General features: G+C 34.0%; 1 protein-coding gene across 10 annotated transcripts in view; it reads left to right on the top strand.

Moving 5' to 3' along the window:
• Positions 1–19,955, top strand: part of Epha5 (EPH receptor A5) — a 360,726-nt gene that overhangs the window by 12,646 nt on the left and 328,125 nt on the right. For all 10 annotated transcript variants that reach the window (XM_087187714.1, XM_087187718.1, XM_021262295.2 and 7 more), the window contains one exon: positions 12,640–12,704. In XM_087187714.1, the coding sequence (XP_087043840.1) occupies positions 12,640–12,704 (65 nt within the window). The remainder of the gene's footprint in view (positions 1–12,639; positions 12,705–19,955) is intronic.

Raw genomic sequence — 19,955 nt, 5'->3', positions numbered from 1 at the left:
ACCTTTCCCTAAATAGGAAGGATGAAATTGACAACTCTTTGAAGAGATACTGTCTAATCTCTTTCAGTTCTTACAATAACTCATTGAGAATGATATTATTAATCCAGATTCTGGGAGGAAATTAATTTGGGGAAAGTTTAGTAATTTGTACTAGGTCACAGGGCATATAATTTTGCAGGACAGGCGCCAGGTACATATGATGCTGAGCTCTTGGCTGTACCGAATCTGCTGCAGATTGCATTTATCTAGGTGTGGTTAGTATTATGATTTATACTTTACTTATTTATATCATCTTTCAAGGAATCACCTTTTATAAAAATTGTATACTTCCTAAAATAAATTAACATAAGAATTATATAAATGTATGTGTAAAGAAACATTATAAGCCTACATTAAGAAATCTCATGCTCAGGGCGGGGATTTAGCTCAGTGGTTCCGCAGCCTGCCTCACAAGGGCAAGGTCCTGAGTTTGATGCCCGGCACCAAAAAAAAAAAAAAAAAAAACGACAACAAAAAAAGAGAATGACAGTGTATTTTTGGGCTGGGGATTTAGCTCAGTGGTTCCGGCGCCTGCCTCGCAAGCACAAGGTCCCGAGTTCGATCCCCGGTACCAAAAATAAAAAATTAAAAAAAAAAAAAAAAAAAAGAAATCTCATGCTCATCAATGCTAATGTAATTGAGAAGGTTTAAGTGTAAGTTTTGAGTTACACAACTCTCATTTCTTGGTAGAAAATCTGTTAGTTTATCAGGAAACTCAACAGTTTTTGTCCTAACTCTTGGGTTTCAGAGAAGTTGGTCACGGTGGTGTTTTTGTTCAGGATATTGCATGAAGCGATGAGCAATATTATTAGTTTTCAAAATACGCAGGACTGATTATCTTCTGCTGATAGGTTCTTATATATTATGGAAAACCAAGGACATAACATTAGCAGTAGTTTTTTTTCCTGCTGCTTTTTCTCCTTCCTCTTTCTTCCCCTTCCCCTTTCTCCTCCTCTTCCACTTCCTCCTCCTCCTCTTCTGACTTTTATAAGTAGCAGAAATTTTCATTAAGAAGAAACTACTGTGGAAGGCCAGTACCTAAAGCAGGTTACAACAGAATTTTTGGGTTCCCTGGCTGTCTTTTTGCCTCCTCCTCCCCTTGTCCTTCTGCAACATAGCTTCAGAATCTCAGTTCCATTCTGAGCAGTTTGAAAACCTGTGTTAATATATAAAAGGAATACTATGTAGATAACCAGTGTGGTATCATACTGATGTGTAGTTTTCTATACATCTAACAAAAAATTTTTTGATGTATAGTGTACTTGGAACCATGGTTTCCTAATTCAGAGATTTTTATCACAGCCAAGCTAAGAGCACTGTTAAGTACACCATACCTGGAGCCACCTAAACTCACTAATTATAATTTATTATAAAAAATTTCTGTGGAAATCTGTATCTACATTTCTATTTCTATGGAAATCCATACATGGGAATTTGTAATTTGAATTGACCCATAGATAATCCTGATTTTTGACTATGTTAAATCCGGATTTTTTTTTTTCCAGTACCAGGGATCAAATTCAGGACTTTGTGCTTGCAAGGCAGGCAAGGTGACACTGAGCTAAATCTCTGGCCCTACTAAATCCTGAATTTGTCATGTAAAATAGAGGTAGTCAAAATGCGATTTGTAGATTGGGGCTGGTGCCTTTCTCCAGTGCTATCAATATGAAGATCAAAAGTTAATTTTCTTTTCCCTTTCTTTCTTTCTTTCTTTCTTTCTTTCTTTCTTTCTTTCTTTCTTTCTTTCTTTCTTTCTTTATTTCTTTCTTTTGTTACTGGGTATAGAACTCAGGACTTTGCATTTGCGAAGCAGGCGCAGGCATCACTGAGCTAAATCCCCAGCCTCAAAAGTTAGATTTTAAAGACTCTTATTGCAGTTCGATATTACTACAACAATCCAACTGAGTGATAATAGATTCACCTATTGAACCAGGACATATTCCAGTTCTAATTTTGCCTAGTGCTCATTAAATGAGTATAAGAGTCAATTGGGTTGGCAAGTGGGGAAAAACTTTCAAAAATGCAGTCTGATAGTGTCTATCCTAGTATCTTGATATTGGAGGATTTAGAAGAGGATGGTGGATTTACATTTATAAAAAGTATTGCAGGTGATTCTAATGTGGGTGATAGAAACACCACATTTAAAAAACAATTTAAAAACCCTCACTGACGATCTGCTTTTTTTCTCATTTGTGTTACTATAAAATTTCTTGGAACATTTTGTAAAGAGAAAAGGGTTACTTGAACTCACAGAGTGGAGGTTTCAGTACATAAGTGATTGGCCCATAGCTTACAGTCTGTGCTCAGGACAGCTGTCATGGCAGAATTGCCCTGGCCAAGCCAGCCATCCCCCCTGAGAGCAGGGGAGCAAGGGAGAGAAAGCAGAAGGGGCTGAAGTCCTGCTGTTCCCTTCAAGGTTATGCTCTCAGTGACAGGGACCCCCCCCCTTTTTTTTTACTTTGGTGGATACTTGATAAATTTTTGTTGATTGAATGAACTTTCATTTTAGGTGTTATATTCCATAGCATTTGAACAGAGGTCCTGCAGTTGTTTATATGTTACCTACATCACATAATATTATATTAGGTTACAAATAATAGATAAATTTTTGAAAGTAAAAAAAAAAGAAATTTTTTTTTCATGTTTGAGAAAGGTGTTTAAGGGTAAATGTCTTGTGTCTTGGGCTCAGCAACTTACTGGCATCAGGAAGGGAATCTTTATGATATTTGTGGCCTCACTTTCATGCCTTTGCCTCATGGTTGCCAAGGAAGTTGCAAAAATCTGTATCACATTCAGTTCAGTATAAGAAGAGGAAGAAGGAAAAGAAGACAGGCAAGTACCATGTTGGTTGCATGATTTCTTTAAATCAGAAACTGCTGAATAGATTTCTGTTTATCTCATTGGACAGAGCTCTGTGATAAGGGCCTCTAATTCAGTGGAAGCTGAATAACAGAAACCTGGTTATCTTTATTTGCCAAGTCCAGTCTTGATCTGTTGTCAGGCACAAGGCACGTTGCCACTCCAACCACAAGGGAGATTCTGATACCAAGGAAGTAAAAAGTACATAAATAATTAATACACATAAAATATGTATTAGAAAAAGGAAGGTATTTATACTTTATTTTACTGTTTTCCTTTTCCTATAACCTTTGTAAAGGGACATCTACTCAACTAGTGTGATTATATTTTCACCCCTAATAGATTATAGGCATTATGCAAAAATAATTGATCTTTCATTGATCTATAAGTAAGGCATTATATTTTAATCAATTGATTTAAGAAACATTATCCAGTTAGTATGATGAATGCTGGTTGCTTTTTTGAGATGAAGAATTAAATCTGGGGTACTAAAATGCTTATGTTCAGCCATCAAAGTTATTTGTCATAATATTTATTTTACTTTGCTACTACCTCTCTTGATATTGCTTTATATTTTGACCAGTTTTCAATGAGAAAATATTATACAAATATCTCTTGTAATATTTTTTCTACTTTTGATGACAAGTCATTTGTTGGGATTACATAATCAGAATTAAATTTTAGCTAAGATGCAATACTGACATGAAAATAATGACTTCAGTTGTCAGCAAAAATCTGAGTCATTGCCCCTTTTATTAAAAAAGACATTAGATCATCCAGTTGTTTGCTCATTTTTGGTAAATGTCGTCACCTCAAAAAAACAGATTATGAGTTTGTGGAAGTTTCATTTAGATCTAACCATCATTTAGCCTACCTGCAAGGCTGGAAAGCAAATGATTATCCAAACTGTTTTGAAGTTTGGTATCTTTCAATCAAGCATCCGAGGTAATTAGGAATTTGGGTAAAGATTCCTTCAAAGCCAAGCATCCCTTTTGCATACATTTTCCATTCTATTCTAACAGTATTTTTCTTAATGGGATTTTTGACTTTTAAGGACAAAGTATGTTATGGACAAATACATGCCTTATTTTTCCACAATTCAAGTATTTAAAGAGTAATGAATAAAAAATAAAAAATAAAGCAAAGATGTTTGATCATTACTTTTTTACGTATCCATTCAAGTTCCAGAAAATTTGCTTTCTGTTACTTATAACTTGCTATTGAAAGTTGACACTAAACTGTAATTTCCCCAGGCAAAACTAATGACTCTTACATTTAGATTTATATATCTGTGGATTTTTATCTTACACATAATACAATTAAAGCATTATAGTAGGTACTGGCTACTGTGGCATAGGATACACAATTGAGCAATTTAATAAAATTCATTGATACAAGAGTTAAAAGAGTTCCAAAGGAGTGAACTTTTGTATTCAGCAATCTGGACACTAGAAATGTATGATATAGAAGCAAAAAGTGTTTGATGTCAGACAGACTTGGATGTAGATTTTGGCTGTGTGCTTATTAGTTCTGGGACCTTGGGCCACTGGCTTATGTAAGTTTTCTCAACTTCAATTTTCTTATCGGTAAAATAAAGAACATAGCATACTAAAGGATCATTGTCAGGATTAAGTGATATGTAAGTACAGGAACATATAATTTTATTAGTTGCAGTCCTGATGTTACAGACAGAATTGAGGCCTTCAGAGTAAAATCATTTCCTCAAGGGCACATGGTAACAAAACCAGTGCCACAGAACTAATGAGTATTACCTGTGCAGTGAACCATTCAAAGTTGATTGTGAATTAGCACATTTATTCAAGTGCTGAGGACCTAGAAATTTTGTTTTTGAAAGGAATAACTTCATATAACAGTTATACATGTTGTGGTGTGGTACTAAGTATTCAGTAAGACTACAGTATTCTGTTAGGTGAAGATTTGTACACCTCCCATGTCATCAAATATTGACTTTTCTATTCAGAATAAAAAGAATACATAAGGTATGACAAGTTTGGTTACCATATCTGACAAGCCACATGGTAATTTTCTGTTCATGCAGTATGAATGTGGCAGATCACTCATTAGTCATAACTTAGTTTTCAGTGGATTTCTGAGATAAGTTTGACTAAACACTTTGTACAGACTAACTAGTGGATACAAATTCTAAATTCTTTTTTTTCCATATCGCTTGGTACACATTTTTAAAGTATACTAACAATTTAAAACCTTTAATATGTATTTATGAGTTATTTTTGCTCCATTCTATATATAGACATCATGGTGTGAATGTACTTCTACTTAGTTTTGAAGAGCAGTTACTAAAGCTTCTTTGTGATGATGAATAATATTTTGTAATAAAATGAACAAAAAGAAACAGAAAGATCAAAATAAAAAAAGATTAAACTATTTTGAAATAAAGATGCTGGTTCTTCTTGGCAGTCAACAATTAAGTGTAAAATATTAAACCGAGTCAACAAAATCATCTTATTTAAAAATCACTTCAAAGATGATATGGGAGTTCAAGTGACTCAGCTGTGAATCTCCTTTGAGATCTGTGAATAAAATTTTGAAGGTATCAAAAAGTGATGGAATGAAAACAGACTTTGGGATGAGAAGGATGTGTCTGCCTTCCATCTGACGATTAAGAAGCTGTATCTGTTAGGGTGTATTCCCCTGAAAATAACAGTTAGTCTGTTCTCCACTGGATTAAGTAATAAAATTGATTTTTTTCCCACATGAAAGCCAGTGCTAAGAGAGGCAAGTTTCAAGTTTAGATGGATTAGCGACTCTATGATATAATTTGGAACCAGATATTTACTTAACTGTGCCAAGCTTGATCTACTGGCTTTGCTCTCCTGCTGAGTCTCCATATTTTCTCTAGATGGCTTATCAGTTTCTGGAATACATCCACACCCACTAACTTTTCTTTTTTAAAATAATGTTTTCTGAAAAAAATGCCCTTCCCTTGTAGAACCCCTTCACAGTACATTGGACAGAACTGAATTAATAGTGGGAGTACTTAACTAGTGCTGAACAAAATTCATTGTTGCCAAAATCTGGAAATAGAGGCATGGGAAGAGCTTCAGTGAAACTAGAGAAGAAAATCAGGACCGACTTTGGAAGGACTTACACGGTTACAAAGCTTGAGGTGGAGGAATGTTCATATTAGTGATTCAGAAAAGTCTTTCTGGATGCACTATTTTGAAGAATTTGTCAGGAACCTTGCTTCTCTAGTGAGAAAACAGGAGATTTTTTTCTAGTGAACTTTTCAGGAAAATTTGGCTGGATTAATTACACTATGGAATGAAACACAGCAAGTACTTTGGAGAGACATAAATACGGGATAGGTAACATCAGTGAGATTTGGTCAGTGATTAAATGTGGGTGCAGAGGTGAAGGAAGACAAGAGTGATTCTGATATCTGGATCAAACAACTAGCTCCCACTGAAATAAGGAATATGAGTAGAGGAACTTTATACAGGGAAGGTAACTTTGTTCATGTTTGGACAGGCTGAATTTGGGATGACTGGGTGTTATAAATTTGTTAATAACCAGTAGGCAATTTTATAGTTTGACAAGTATTTTAGGAGAGAGAAATCAGTTATGAATATAAGGGATTGTTAATATGTAGGTGATAATTGCAGACTTGGACGTTCACGGGCTTCTTTTTAGGGCTCCTTCTATAGGGTACATGTTATGTCACCATTTAAATCAACCAATACCCTTGCCATTGAGGATCTTTAATAGTCTGATTCACTGTGTATGGACTGGCATGTTCTTTCTGAAAGCTGCTTTTTTATTCTGTAATCGTTTCCTAATTCAGAATCACTGATGTAGTGTAAGAAGTGGACATGATCAACAAAAGTAAAGTACTAATCAATATCAATCATGAAACTATTGGTACAAGAAGAGTAGTTTATAACAGGAATGAGAAGGAGCCAGAAAAGTAGAAGAAACTTACAGAAATATATTATCACAAACATTTAAAAGTGCGGATGCTTTTCCATGGGAATCATGATCAGATGCTGCCAAAAGGTAAGGTAAATTAGGAACAGAGTTATGTAGGTATTGGTAATCAAGCTGGTAGCAGAAGTTTCATAGACTAGTGGGGATTGTATAGACATACTGTAATGGGTTGGGTAAGGAATGAGAAAGAGGTGAGGGAATAGATGTGGTGTTGACATCCCATTCAGTAATTTGAGTCCAAAGAACAGAGAGGGTATTCACAGGAAGTTAATATGCAACTGGATTTAAAAATATTTAATGAACAAATGTATGAAAAGCTTTGTGTTACTGTATAAGAGAACAAATTATTCAAAGGTAGTTTTGTCAGATAATGTTGATTGGGCTGTTTGAAGCCAGTGTTAATTTTGGATTGGACCAGTTCCTTTGGATGTACACTGTTTCTCAGGTGGTGTTTAGCAGCCATAGTTCTTATACAAGGAAGGCAAAGTCTTTCATGGTGAGGGTTAGTTCATGAGCTTTTGATGTCCAGTGAGAGAGGTAGCTATTATAGTGATTTGTATCTAGGTTCTAAGTGGAAAATGTAGCTGTAAGAAACAATAAGCATACATTTCTGTCTGGCACTAAAATTTCAGTTACTTCTTCACACTTTTTTCCTCCTTGACTTTCCTGCTGGGGCTCAGAACAGGACTCCAACCTGTCCATATTTTTGTTGAGCATACTGTTTTTTTGTGGCGATTAGGTAAAAGAACATATATACAGTGCCTACTAGAGTGCCTGACACATAGTAAGCTCTCAGCAAGTTCTTTCCCCATGTTTTTTTTTTTTTCCTAAAAAGGACTGTGCACATGAGTTGCATTGTAAAAGATGTTTACTCTCCTATTTATTATCTTGAGAAATACAATTGGTTACAGATTTCTGCCTCATGAAGAGAGGCCAAAAATCTGTAACACACCTAAACTTATAATTTTTATCAAAGTTACACATTTAGTTTTCCAATAAGAAACAAATGGCATGTCTTCTTTCTCTGGACCCATTTTGTAAACTGTTCTTTGTTCCCTGAAGCAGTTGTCAAATTACAACATTTATGCTAAAAACCAGCAGTCATGTCTGTACAGAATGGGACTGTGGATTGAGAAACTGGACCATGTTTATCCAGGGTTTTTCTCATAGACTGTTAAATGTGTGTTGTAATTGCATCCAGTAGCTTTTCTGCTCAATCTTTAAAAAACTTCCATCAAGCGCTGGGCCTTTAGCTCAGTGGTTATGCCGCCTGCCTCTCAAGCGCAAGGTCCAGAGTTTGATCCTTGGTACAAAAAACCAAAAAAAAAACCCACAAAAAAACCTTCCATCAAAAGTTACAAAAAAAAAAAAAAGTATTTTATGCAATGGGATTTTGATTCTATGTCTTTAGAAAAAATGAATGCCATCCTATCTGCTATTAATCCAGATTATTCTGTTTTAATATTATGGTGAAGCTCTAATTGCTGTTTTAACTATGCTTGTTAATGTGAAGATCATGGAAGAAACATAAACAATATGAAAGAAGTTGTTTTCCAGTCCTCTTGTGTCTCTGAGTGTCCTGAGGGTCACACATTCTCTCAGGCCTGGCCCACTCAGGTGCAATCAGATATCCTTGATCTGTCTTTCCACTCTTCAGAAATCCGATAACAGGTCTCTTTCCAGGGGAACTCAATAAAATTTCCTGCTCTTAGTGACTTAGCTGAGGGACAATGACTTTGAAGGTTGTCTCTTAGTTTAATTGTGTTGCTACATTTTGAAGTCTAAATAATAGAATAAAAACATTTTCAATAAAATTTCTGATATCTAATTAATGTCTTCCAGAGTAACTGTGGTATCAAACATTTCCTCTAATTATATTCATTAGTGGTTTCTCTCGGACAAGTTTTAATTAAGTTGTACAATGAAGGATCATTGTGTATTCATTGCAATTTACAACAAGAATATATACTGCTCAGAACAATTTAATTATTGTAATTGTAGCACTGAAGACACTTAGTGATTGTACTGTATTACTGCATTTCCCCCCTTTTAATAAATTTGGCAATATAATTGGGAAATAAACTTCTGAAAATTCATGTTTATATATATCCTGTCCATATTGCTGTGTTTTACCTACTTTTTTTTAACCCTCAGTGCTTGCATTTTTTATATAGCTAGTAGGAAAAAGAGAGGTATTAATAACATCAGTGACAGAGTATTTTTTACATATACCATCACGAATGTTGAAAATTATTAAAGCATAAATGAATACACTTGTAATAATTACAGGATTTCTGTGAAAAATAATGTAAGGGAATTGTATCAGTAAAATACTTTATTTTCCACATAAGAGTGAGATTATCTTATTATTTTATTTCCTTAAGTAAGAGTATTATTTTGGTTCATAAGGAATGCCTCCAAAATATGCTAACTTCTGTTAAAGAAGATCACGCTAAGGTATACTCTACCAAGAAATGTGAAGGCAGAGTTATTTTAGTTGCATCACTGGGTGTATAACAGGGCTTCTCAACTTTGGCATAAGTGAAATTGGCTCAGATTGACCTCCTAGGGACTTGGAATTGGCTTCTGGAGACCTTTGTCATGCATTGTGGAATGTCTAGCCTCATGGCTGACTTCTTCCCATTAGATACCAGTAGCAAATACTTACCTACCTGTACCCAAAGTTTTCCTAATCAAACTGTCTCCAGACCTCATCAGATACCCATGTTGAGAAGCACTGGTGTGTATTGATTCCCCCTTACACTTGGGTCAGCCCGTTCACCAGATGATTCCTTTATTGACAAACACCTCATCATCTGTTTCAGCACAGGCCAGGTACATGAGTCAAATGTGATGTTCTTTTAAGGAAATGACACACTTGGGTTTTTTAGAGATAAAAACTAGGTACTAATACAACACTCATTAAAAATACCCAACTCAGATTTAGGAAAAAGAGGATTGGTCATGGTTTCCTGAAAAACAAACAAAACTTAGTAAGATACATAGCCAAGAACTATGGGTTGGATGTGTTTGAAAACAAGGGGAGTGTCTGGAATATTTTGAATACTTAGGGATTGATGCCAATGTGTCTTTTCCTATAATATGTTTTTACTGAAAAAAATATATATGATAAACTTTAGCTATTTTCTCTGGGGCATGTGAGGAACTGATCCAGACCCAAAGCATCTATTCTGTATTACATGAGTAAAATTATAGTACTCACCAAGTAATTGTATAAAATACCTAATTGTACTCTTTTCTCAATTTGCAATTCTGTAATGGCATATGTAAATATCTTCTTAGCATTGTGAATTTTATGAAATCATTTATTTCTGGAGGAAAGTCAGATTATACAGCAGTGTATAAAAATGATATGCATATATTTCCTACAAACCTCCTCCTGCATTTATCTGAAGAAATCATTTTGACAAAATCACAGGTGAGATTATATAGGTTCTGATTGTACTTATTTTCATGTATTTTACAATGTATTCCAATGTTAAAAATTTCCAGAAAATTGTATTAACAGTCAAGACAGTGTTTTAAGGTCCTTCATTTACTTCCACATATTTTCAACCAAAAAAGAAAAATAATAATGTAGATTAAAGCTAATTTAAGTGAGAGCAACTAGAAGCACCTGAAATTCTGTTGATAAAATGAATACTTCAAATCCACATATTATGAGGTCTACAAGGAATGCTGTTTCTCCAGGCAGACTGGTTATGAATTCCTAGAATTCCTATGCACATCAGCTTGCCACCACAGGATTAAATTCTGTTTGCTATGGCAGTAACATTTGCTCTACTTTATGTAATCTACACATATACCATACCACTACTCAATATCAAAGATGAACCAAATGAATCATTTAAAAATGAATAAACATAACAATTTAGGTTCTGCCCTCCCCTGGTATTTAATTATGTCTAGACATAACCGTAGTGTCCTAGAAAAACTAAAATGAGGACAAGGACATTTGTGTTTAATGTAGCCTTATTCCCAGGGAAACCTGGAAACTACGCAGAAAAGAGGGTACTTGCAACTGAAAAATTAGGTGTAGTAGCATGTCTGTCAGGACATGTAAGATCAGTCAGTGGTAACAAAACAGTTTGGGTTTGTTTTGTTTTAAACAGTAGTTTTGTTTTTTTTAAAACAGTAGTTTTTCAATTAGTGCTTGATTTTTTTATAACAGTTCTACAGATTTATTATTCCATGAAGCCAGTGAGGGTAAGCTAAAGATGATACAAATATTATATAGGGTGCATTTTTATTGTTAAGAGGCACAGAAGTTAGAAAAATAAGTATGTTTTGCAATAATAACATGTTTATGTGATAATTAGCCTGTTTCTGTTTTCTACAATTTTAAATTGGTTTATTTTACTTTTAATAATATTATAGACTTAATTTAGTTTGTCAGATATGTATGTATTTCTGTCTCAGTAATTTGTGCTACTGTGAAAGAAAATAATGAATAATGAAGGTTAAATGCACTCAATTTTTATAATGTACAAAATTTCAATTTCATGCCAGGCATGGTGGCACAACACCTGTAATCCCAGGACTCAGAATGCTGAGGCAGGAGGATCATCACAAGTTCAAGGTCAGCCTGGGCTACATAGTGAGTTCAAGGCCAGACCTCTGTCTCAAAAAACAAAAAAAACAACCAACCAACCAAACAAACAAAAATTTCAAATTCAATCATAGTCCTGATTTTCTCAATTATCACTCTTTTATATCATATATTCTATTATAGAGTATGAAAATACATGTCTTAGTCTATCAATTGCTGTCCTTTTGTACTCTAGGCTTACCATTTCCAGATAGAATCATCCTTTTAGAATTTGTTACCTTTCAAGATACGGGGACTTTAATATAATATAAGATGCTTTGGTACTTCTTCCTAGTAATAACCCAAGTTTCTCTTTTGAATGACTTTTAAACTAATTTATTGGGAAGAGCATTGAATACCATGGAGAGAGTGTGTATGTGTGTGTGTGTGTGTGTGTGTGTGTGTGTGTTTGTGTATACCTGCTTATACATGGCTTCCTTGATAAGAAAGATATTCAGATTTCCATCCTGAAGTTTCCAAATATCTTAGACTTTCCAGATGTAATGTATTTGATAGTGTTATGTGAAGCAAATTTTTAATTCTGTTCATATCTAAGTAGAAGCTATCCTTGCAGTGCAATGGACTGTTAGCTGTAGTAACAACCCAAGGAACTGCGACAGTTTCCTTGTCTTGGTTAAGGGTATATAGATTTATTTCTTAATTTAGCTTGCAATTTGGATTACTGATTTTGGCTAATATCACAAAAATGTTACAAGCTTGGGAATAGTTTATTGCTGTTTAATGTAAATTATTTGTTAATTGCTTCATAACAGCTTTCCAGAAGAAAATAAAATACGTTATCTACAATTTTATGACTGCAGCCTAATCCTAAAACTTGATGCCTTTTAGAAAAGCTGCATAGGGCTTTTTTTTTAGTCTTTCTTTCATTTTTTCCTTTTTCTTATTATTTGCTCTTTTTTGTCCTCTAATTTGGCAGAAATTATTTAGGATAATTATGTGTTCTTGTGTTTTTGTTTGGTTTTCTCTAAGTGTTTATTCAAAATCACTTGTTCTCTTTTATCCTAATAATGTTTTCTACAAATTTACCTCTTGTACTCATCATAAGGAAATTTTAATAAAATTTCAGTTATATAAACAGTATGCACTATCAAAATAAGGGTATGTTGTTATACATTTCACTCAGTTTTGTGTTATTTGTCTTTCAGTGAATTTGTTGGATTCACGCACTGTCATGGGTGATCTGGGATGGATTGCTTTTCCAAAAAATGGGGTAAGTTCCTATGAAATTTTCCCAAAACTTAAGCTTCATACGTAGGCATTGTGCTAAAAGTTGCATGGAATTGAAAACTCACTGGACTTGTTTAAAAGAGGAGAAGTATGTTTTTCTAGTGAGTGTGAGGACCTCACATCCCTTTTGAGAGGGGAAAGGTAGCAATAGGGAAAGATTGTCCAAGACTGAATAACAAATGTAATACATTCTTCTGTCAGTATTCCTCCTCAAGAAAATGTGATGTTTCCTTCAACATTCGGAAAGCTTTCAGATTAAATCAATCAAACTTTTAAAGTTTATATACTCCAAAAGAATATTTGACTTGCTGTTGCTTTGCCTTTCTGATGGTTTTATATTGTGAGGGAAATGAAATTTAGTGTGTGTGATAAGTGCTGATTCAAAGCTGTGACCAATTCGTTTTTTCCTTTCAGTTACAGAATTAGAGGATGTAGTTATTATGTGAAATTCATGAAAATTTCATTGAGATTAAAAATTTCTCAAAATACCAATTTAGTCACCACTTCAAATGGTGTTTTCCAATTCTTTTTAAAAGTTTCTTCTTGCTTATTGGTATATATTTGAGGTGGATAATAATTGCACCCCTATTGGGGATGTGGAACATATTCACAAAGCACCTTAATCACTTTTACCTCCCCTTCTCCCTGTGCCTCCACGTCTCTTCCTTTCCCCAGATACCTATTCTGGAAATTTTCTTCACTGAAAACTTCAAAAAAATGGTTACATTGAAAAATTTTATAAGTAATATTGCTTTTAGCACATTATTTTATTGATATCCATTAAAAACAAAATCTTTTTGGGGGAAATTAGATGTCATTTTGCAGTTCTATATCTGAAAGTATTTATGATACTAATAATTTTACTACATAGACTATACAAAAAAGTACTTCATTGTGTTCTGCTCAGTTAAGTACAGAACCATTTTATCAGGTAGAAGATGAAAAGATAGGTAAAATATTATAATATAAAAATCATCATATTACACTGAAATATTAAATCCATTTTATAACTATTAAATAATTAACTTCATGAGATTATTAACTAATAATTTTATATTTTAACATTTTCTAATTTTTAATCTAAAACTACTCACACTCACTATGGAATCACTTTGTCACAAATATCTTTGATCCTTTATTTAAAAAAATATATTGACTACTTAAAATTATTTTAAGTACTCACATATACATGCAGTTAATTTGGGCAGTAATTCATAGCAAAATAGTTTACCATGGAATATTTTATGATATAAGATAGTTTAAGCTTAAGTAATAAAAGTTATAACAAATCTAGTTATAACAATCTAGCCAAAATGTTTTACTTTTTAAAAAATTAATGAAAAAAACAAGTAACTTAATCAATTCTTTACTAAGAAAATTATTATGAAAGTAAAATAAGTAGAATTAATTTTCTAATACACAATTATATATGGATATCTTAATTGATGTGCTTTTTTATATTTCACTAATTTGGAATTTATTTCTCATTGTTAAAATTATGGTTGTGACCTAGTGGTGCAGCTCAGTGGTAGAGTGCTTACTGAGCAAGTGCAGGGTCTTGGGTTTGATCCCTGCACTACAACCATGAAAAATGATGGTTGCATTTAGAATTATAATATAAAAATTTATTATTAGTATAGCGTTAAGAGATTAGAACCTTAAGAATATGACAAAAGAAAAAAAAATCTCATGATCCACATATAGTTGGTCTCAGTTTTGTGCTTTGTATTCTTTGTCTAGTCTTCTTTAACTTTTACAATCTTTCAGCTTCCCTTACTTCTCCTTCGCTGTATTTTCTCTTTTTTCTCTATTACCAGCCATCTGTAGATAGATCAGTGGCTAATACTGATCTATGAGGATCTATGCATGAATTTTGTACTTTTCCACTTCTTACAAACCAAAACTGTTTTGAATTAGGAATTCAAAATGCCGTTTCTGAGAAGATATCTGACATATGGTGTTGAAATTAATTTTCTAGAATCCTGAGAAATTGTATGATATTCACTTTGAATTTATTTTTATGTTTTTCTCTTGTTTCCACTAGGAAGTAATTCAAAAGCTCTTTGTGACAGACTGTCCCTAAGAGAGTATATTTGAAGTATTGTAGTTGTTCTGCAACTAAAAATTTTTGGGGATTTGCTCAATTTGGAAAATGATTTTGTTATAAAAACAAACACTGTGTATAAAAGTTGAGATCTTCCCAACATTTGGACAGTTTTATGTTTTCTTTTTTCTTATAATTGTTCGTATCATGGTGATTTTTTCACATCTTAAATCAATAGGTATCTTTTTAAAGACTTTAAATTTTTAATGTGCTATGAGTCCTTTGTCATAGCTGTATCTAATATTAACATTGAAGAAAAAAGTTAATTTAGAGTTTAGAAAATGTCCATTTGTCCAAATGTGGGGAGAATTTATGGAATTTGGACATTATATTTTGGAAAATGGCATTCAAATAAAAGGTAAAATTTTTCTGATTCCTTAGAAAAAATGAGTGTTCAATGTATATGTAATTGTATTAAGAAGTGTACACTTTTAACATATTTGGGTTAGGTTTTGCCACTTATGGCAATCCTGGGTGAAAAGTAGATCATCAGAATGATATCAACAAGAATTGTGAAGTAAGAGCTTTCAAGAGTTTGAAGTTTCAAGTTTTCTCCTCAGTCAACAAAAGTCATAAGAAAATTGGGAGGAAACTGTCAGAATAAACTTCTTTTTCCTCTGGAAATAATTCAAAGACTTGGAGATATATGGAAAGCATTTATTCAAGAAATGTGCTTGAACCTTGTGAGACTGCAAAGATTTGTGGTCTTTTAATTTGTTGGTTGTCCTTTCTGGCTTACCAATTCTGAGGTATCCTTGGAAAGCCAAACAATTGTCATTACAGTGAAAACCATCAGCCCAGGTAGGCACTGGAAGAACAGAATAGGGAGGGCGATTCCACAGTCTTTTCTTTGTCCATTCATATGTAGAATCATATAGGCTGGTACCAAGATTTAACTATTAATGAATTTTGTGCTGCTCTAAACATGACTATGCATGTATCTCTGTAAAATGATGTCTTTAACTCTGATTTGACCTGATAGTACCCTAAAAGACTATCAAAATCAAGGCTGACTTGATTTGACCTATGTAGAGCTCTCAGTCCAAAAGCCTTTTGGAGACTGACATTTGTGAAAAAGAGGCAATTGCCTTGTTTTTCTAATGTCTGAGGTGGTAGGTAAAATTCAGGACAGACAATAGACTAGCTATACAAATAACTTAAAAGGAAAAATCTCACAAATGAAATCTCCATACAGGCTTTAAAGTGCTCCACCATGTTATGATGCCATCTGAAAGGCTGTGCACATGCCCAAGGATATATGTATTCTCAGAAAGACCTGAGAAACTAGGTTTTCTTCTGTGACTGGCCTTATACCTCTGAACAAGCAGAATGTTATGGTAAAACAGAGCCTGTAATTGCATGATGAATATTAAAGGAATACTCTAATGTACATACACAAACTTATTGTTCTAAGTTTTTTTTAAAAAAAATCTGTCCTGGGCTGCAAATGTAGCTTGGTAGTAGAGTGCTTGCCTAGCATGCACAAGGCCCTGATTTCAATCCCCAATCACACACACACACACACACACACACAAACACACACAACCCTGACCAAGTATTAGCCTCTATTAGGCTTACCTAACAGTAGCTTTGATGGCTACAGGTGGTAAAGAACAGCTTACAGAATTAGTTTAGAAGTCATTAAAATATAATGACAAACCTACAGTGTGAGGAGAATTTAAGTTGCAGAATTGCCATTGTATTATTCAATACATTTAGTTTTTGACAAAAATCTATGAGACATACAAAGAAACAAGAAATTATTACCACTATATGGGACAAAAATCAATCAATAGAAATTATATTAAGGATTCTCAGATGTTTGACTTAATAGATGAAGGCTGGAGTTACAAATTTAAAATGTATTAATAGAACTAAGAGAAAATTTGTCTAAAGAACTAAAAAACGTATAAGAATGTCTCATATAATTCAAAATGTCAATAAAAAATAGAACTCAACTTTTAAAGGGAAGTAGATATTCTAGAGTTGAAAAGAATGAAAACTGAAATGAAAAATTCACTAAAAAAGGATTAACAGCAGATCTGAGCAAGCAGAAAAAACAAGTTTGAATATAGGAAAATAGCAAATTTGAATATAGGAAAACTGAGACCATCCACTTGGAAAAACCAAAAGGAAAAATAGTGAAGTGAAATAAAAAGAAATGTAGAGACCCAGAGGGACAGTATAGATATAATGAGAAAGAAGAGGGCAAAAGGTTCTGAACAGACATTTTGATAATGACAGAGGGCCTGGGATTTATCTCAGTGGTCCCCCCCCCCCACCTGATTTGCAAGCACAAGGTCCAGAGTTCCTTCCCCGGTACCAGAACAACAACAACAACAACAAAAACCCAGAAAAGAATTAGTGGACAGAGCTCCCCAAATTTGATGAAAATGTTAATACAGTGTTCAGGAAACTCAACAAACTTAAGTAGCATAGACTCAAAGAGATGCCTAACCTTGTATCAGGGTTAAATAGTCAAAAGCCAAAGAGAATTTTGAAAGAAGAGAAAGGGGTGCTTACTAACCTGTACCATAAATCCTCAATACTACCACAGCTGATTTCTCATTAGGAACCAGGAGATGGTAGAATGATGTATTCAAAATGATAAAAGAAAAAGATAATAAAAGCAAGAGTTCTACATCCAGCAAAACTTTCCTTTAAAAATTAAGTGTAAACTAGGACTTGAAATAAATAAAATTTGAGAAAACACAAATTATCAAATTTTTTTTCCATTGGAAATATAATCTCACAAATAGGCCCTACATATATAGAACCCAACTATTTTTCAGAGAGAATGACATTTTAAACTTTTGTTTTTCATCCTTTATACTTCATTTTCAGAGAGAAGCATATAAATTGATGTATTATGTGCTTTTCTTTAAATTTGAGGAATTCATGTAACAACAGTCAATTTTAGTTTGTTTATAATATGTGTTTATGGTTTGATGGAATGCAATCATGCATTATTAGTGATGTAGATACAATGTGAGGTATGCACTGTTTCACTTCCGTGGCAGCATTGTAGCGTGCACTTACACAAACTAAACTGGCTATGCTGTCACCAGGTAATAAAATCTTAAAAGACCACAGCCTGTCATTGACTGACGTGGTTTTGTGACACATGCCTGCATTTCAGTAGAAATCACTCAGTGTTCCTGTTTGAATTTATACCTTTTATAGATATATGAGAATTTCATAATCATTTTATATCAAAATCAGATATCATGAGTTGCATATTAAAATAGTTTTAAAGAAATTAATTGTGACTTTTACTCTGTAAATTGACCTTAAGTATTATTGGTAGTGTGCAAGATATTATGGAAGCCTCTGTGATTCATATACAATTGAAGAAGACAAGGGCCCTGTCCTTGAGTAAGATTTGTATAGCTTGATCCTATTTCTTCATTCACACATTTGTCAGAAACAGTCATTTTACCTTAGTATTTCATGCGTGGGGTGTGTGCGTGAGTATGTGTGTATATGTGTGTGTGTGTTTATCCTCTTTATTGTATTTTAAGTTACTAGGCTTCTTGTAACTATTTCATGTTCACCACTCAACAGTGTTTCTGAAACTTGGCTCAGTTCCTGGCTTATACTTATACTTCAATAAATATTTATTGGGAGGATAACTTTTTTTTATGAAGCACAGCATAAATTACTAAGGTTAAGCTTTACAATACAAGCTAAATAAGTGAGAGCCAGAGAGGAACTTGGCACAGTAAGACCCAGTTACCATCCTTCCCTCAACCTTCTGCCATGTGACTGTTCTCTTCATGGTGGGAGATCCATCAGTCAGTAAGTTTGTATTTTCACTTGTTTTTGCATGGAAGTGTACAGGTGTGAATTCATTGGCAGAGCTTACAGATTGGAAGATTTCATATAAAATCTGAATTTCCAGTTTCTTTGTTTCTTTGAGTGTTTTGGAAACCGTTAGAACCAGAAACGTTCCATGGCCTCTATAGCCCAAGCTGGGTGAAGGCTACAGTTTTAAGAAACTAAGTAAATTCTCCTCATGATTCACTTTCCACTGAATTCTCTTCCATCACTTTAGTTATTAGTCTGTACCCTTAGCACAGTTGAAAAGGGTTTTTAAAATTTTGCACAAGAAAATTTTATTTTATTTTTTAAAAAATCTCTAATTTTTCCATGTTGAGATGGTTTCCTTCTAGGCTGTGCTGGAGTAGCTTACCTTAATTAGGACACATCACTTGTATTTGGGCTTTAGACATGTCCATTCAAAGCAGTGTGCGTGTGTGTGTGTGTGTGTGTGTGTGTGCGCGCGCGCATGCCTCATGGTGGTAACTTTAACTTGCTTTTCCCTGTTTTTATAGAAATATCTAGAAGTACTAGGCCACAGTACTTTTATGCAAATGGTCTGCATTTATTCATTCACGGATTTTTGTTGTGCGCTGAGTATGTCAGTTACTCTTGTAAGACCTGGGGTAATAGCCCGGGAAAAATAAAAAGCTCTGGCATCCGGGAGCTTGAGGAAGCTCATAATTCTGAGAATGAGTCACCAAAGAGACCAAAGTGGCAGATTAAATGCTTCCAGATCTTGTTTCTTCTCTCTGTGCCTTTGCAGAAGTGTTAGAAAATGATGGTGTTTTGTTCAGGCAGTTTTTGACATAACTAGGAAGAGCCTGTGTTGGTGTTTGGCATAAGCTGTGTCATATTATTCTAATTCAGAATTATAGTGAAAAATACTTTTTGCATGAAGATTTGTAGTTCACTGTTAGTCCTCAGAGGGGCAGTACAGGAAGAGGCCCCTCACCCTCCCTTTGCTGAGGAGGAAGATGAAGCTCGATCAAGCTGAGTAGTAAGAGCCTGAGTCCATTTCAGAGCAAGCACCCCGGGCACTGATGTGAAACCAGGGGTGAGCTGCTCCCAGGGGTCCCCTCATTTGTTTATATAAAAGAGGAATTGGTGCCAGAGAGAAAATTCACCTCAGAGAAAGTTTTAAATGGGCTAGAAGAGATGGCATTCTTTCATTCTATTCTCTGCTAGTCCATACATAATAAAATAATGTGTAGCACATAGATGCTCCAATATTGATGCTGCATTTGTTATATTGATTGCACAGTATATGTGTTTATATGTATGATTATAGAGTTATACACATGTCATTAT

Source organism: Heterocephalus glaber, unplaced genomic scaffold, assembly GCF_053883595.1.
Source record: "Heterocephalus glaber isolate CG9 unplaced genomic scaffold, H.glaber_assembly_v1.0 deba00001509, whole genome shotgun sequence".
Classification (NCBI taxonomy): Eukaryota; Metazoa; Chordata; class Mammalia; order Rodentia; family Bathyergidae; genus Heterocephalus; species Heterocephalus glaber.
Note: the sequence above shows the minus strand (reverse complement) of the source record. Positions and strands in the feature narration are given on the sequence as shown.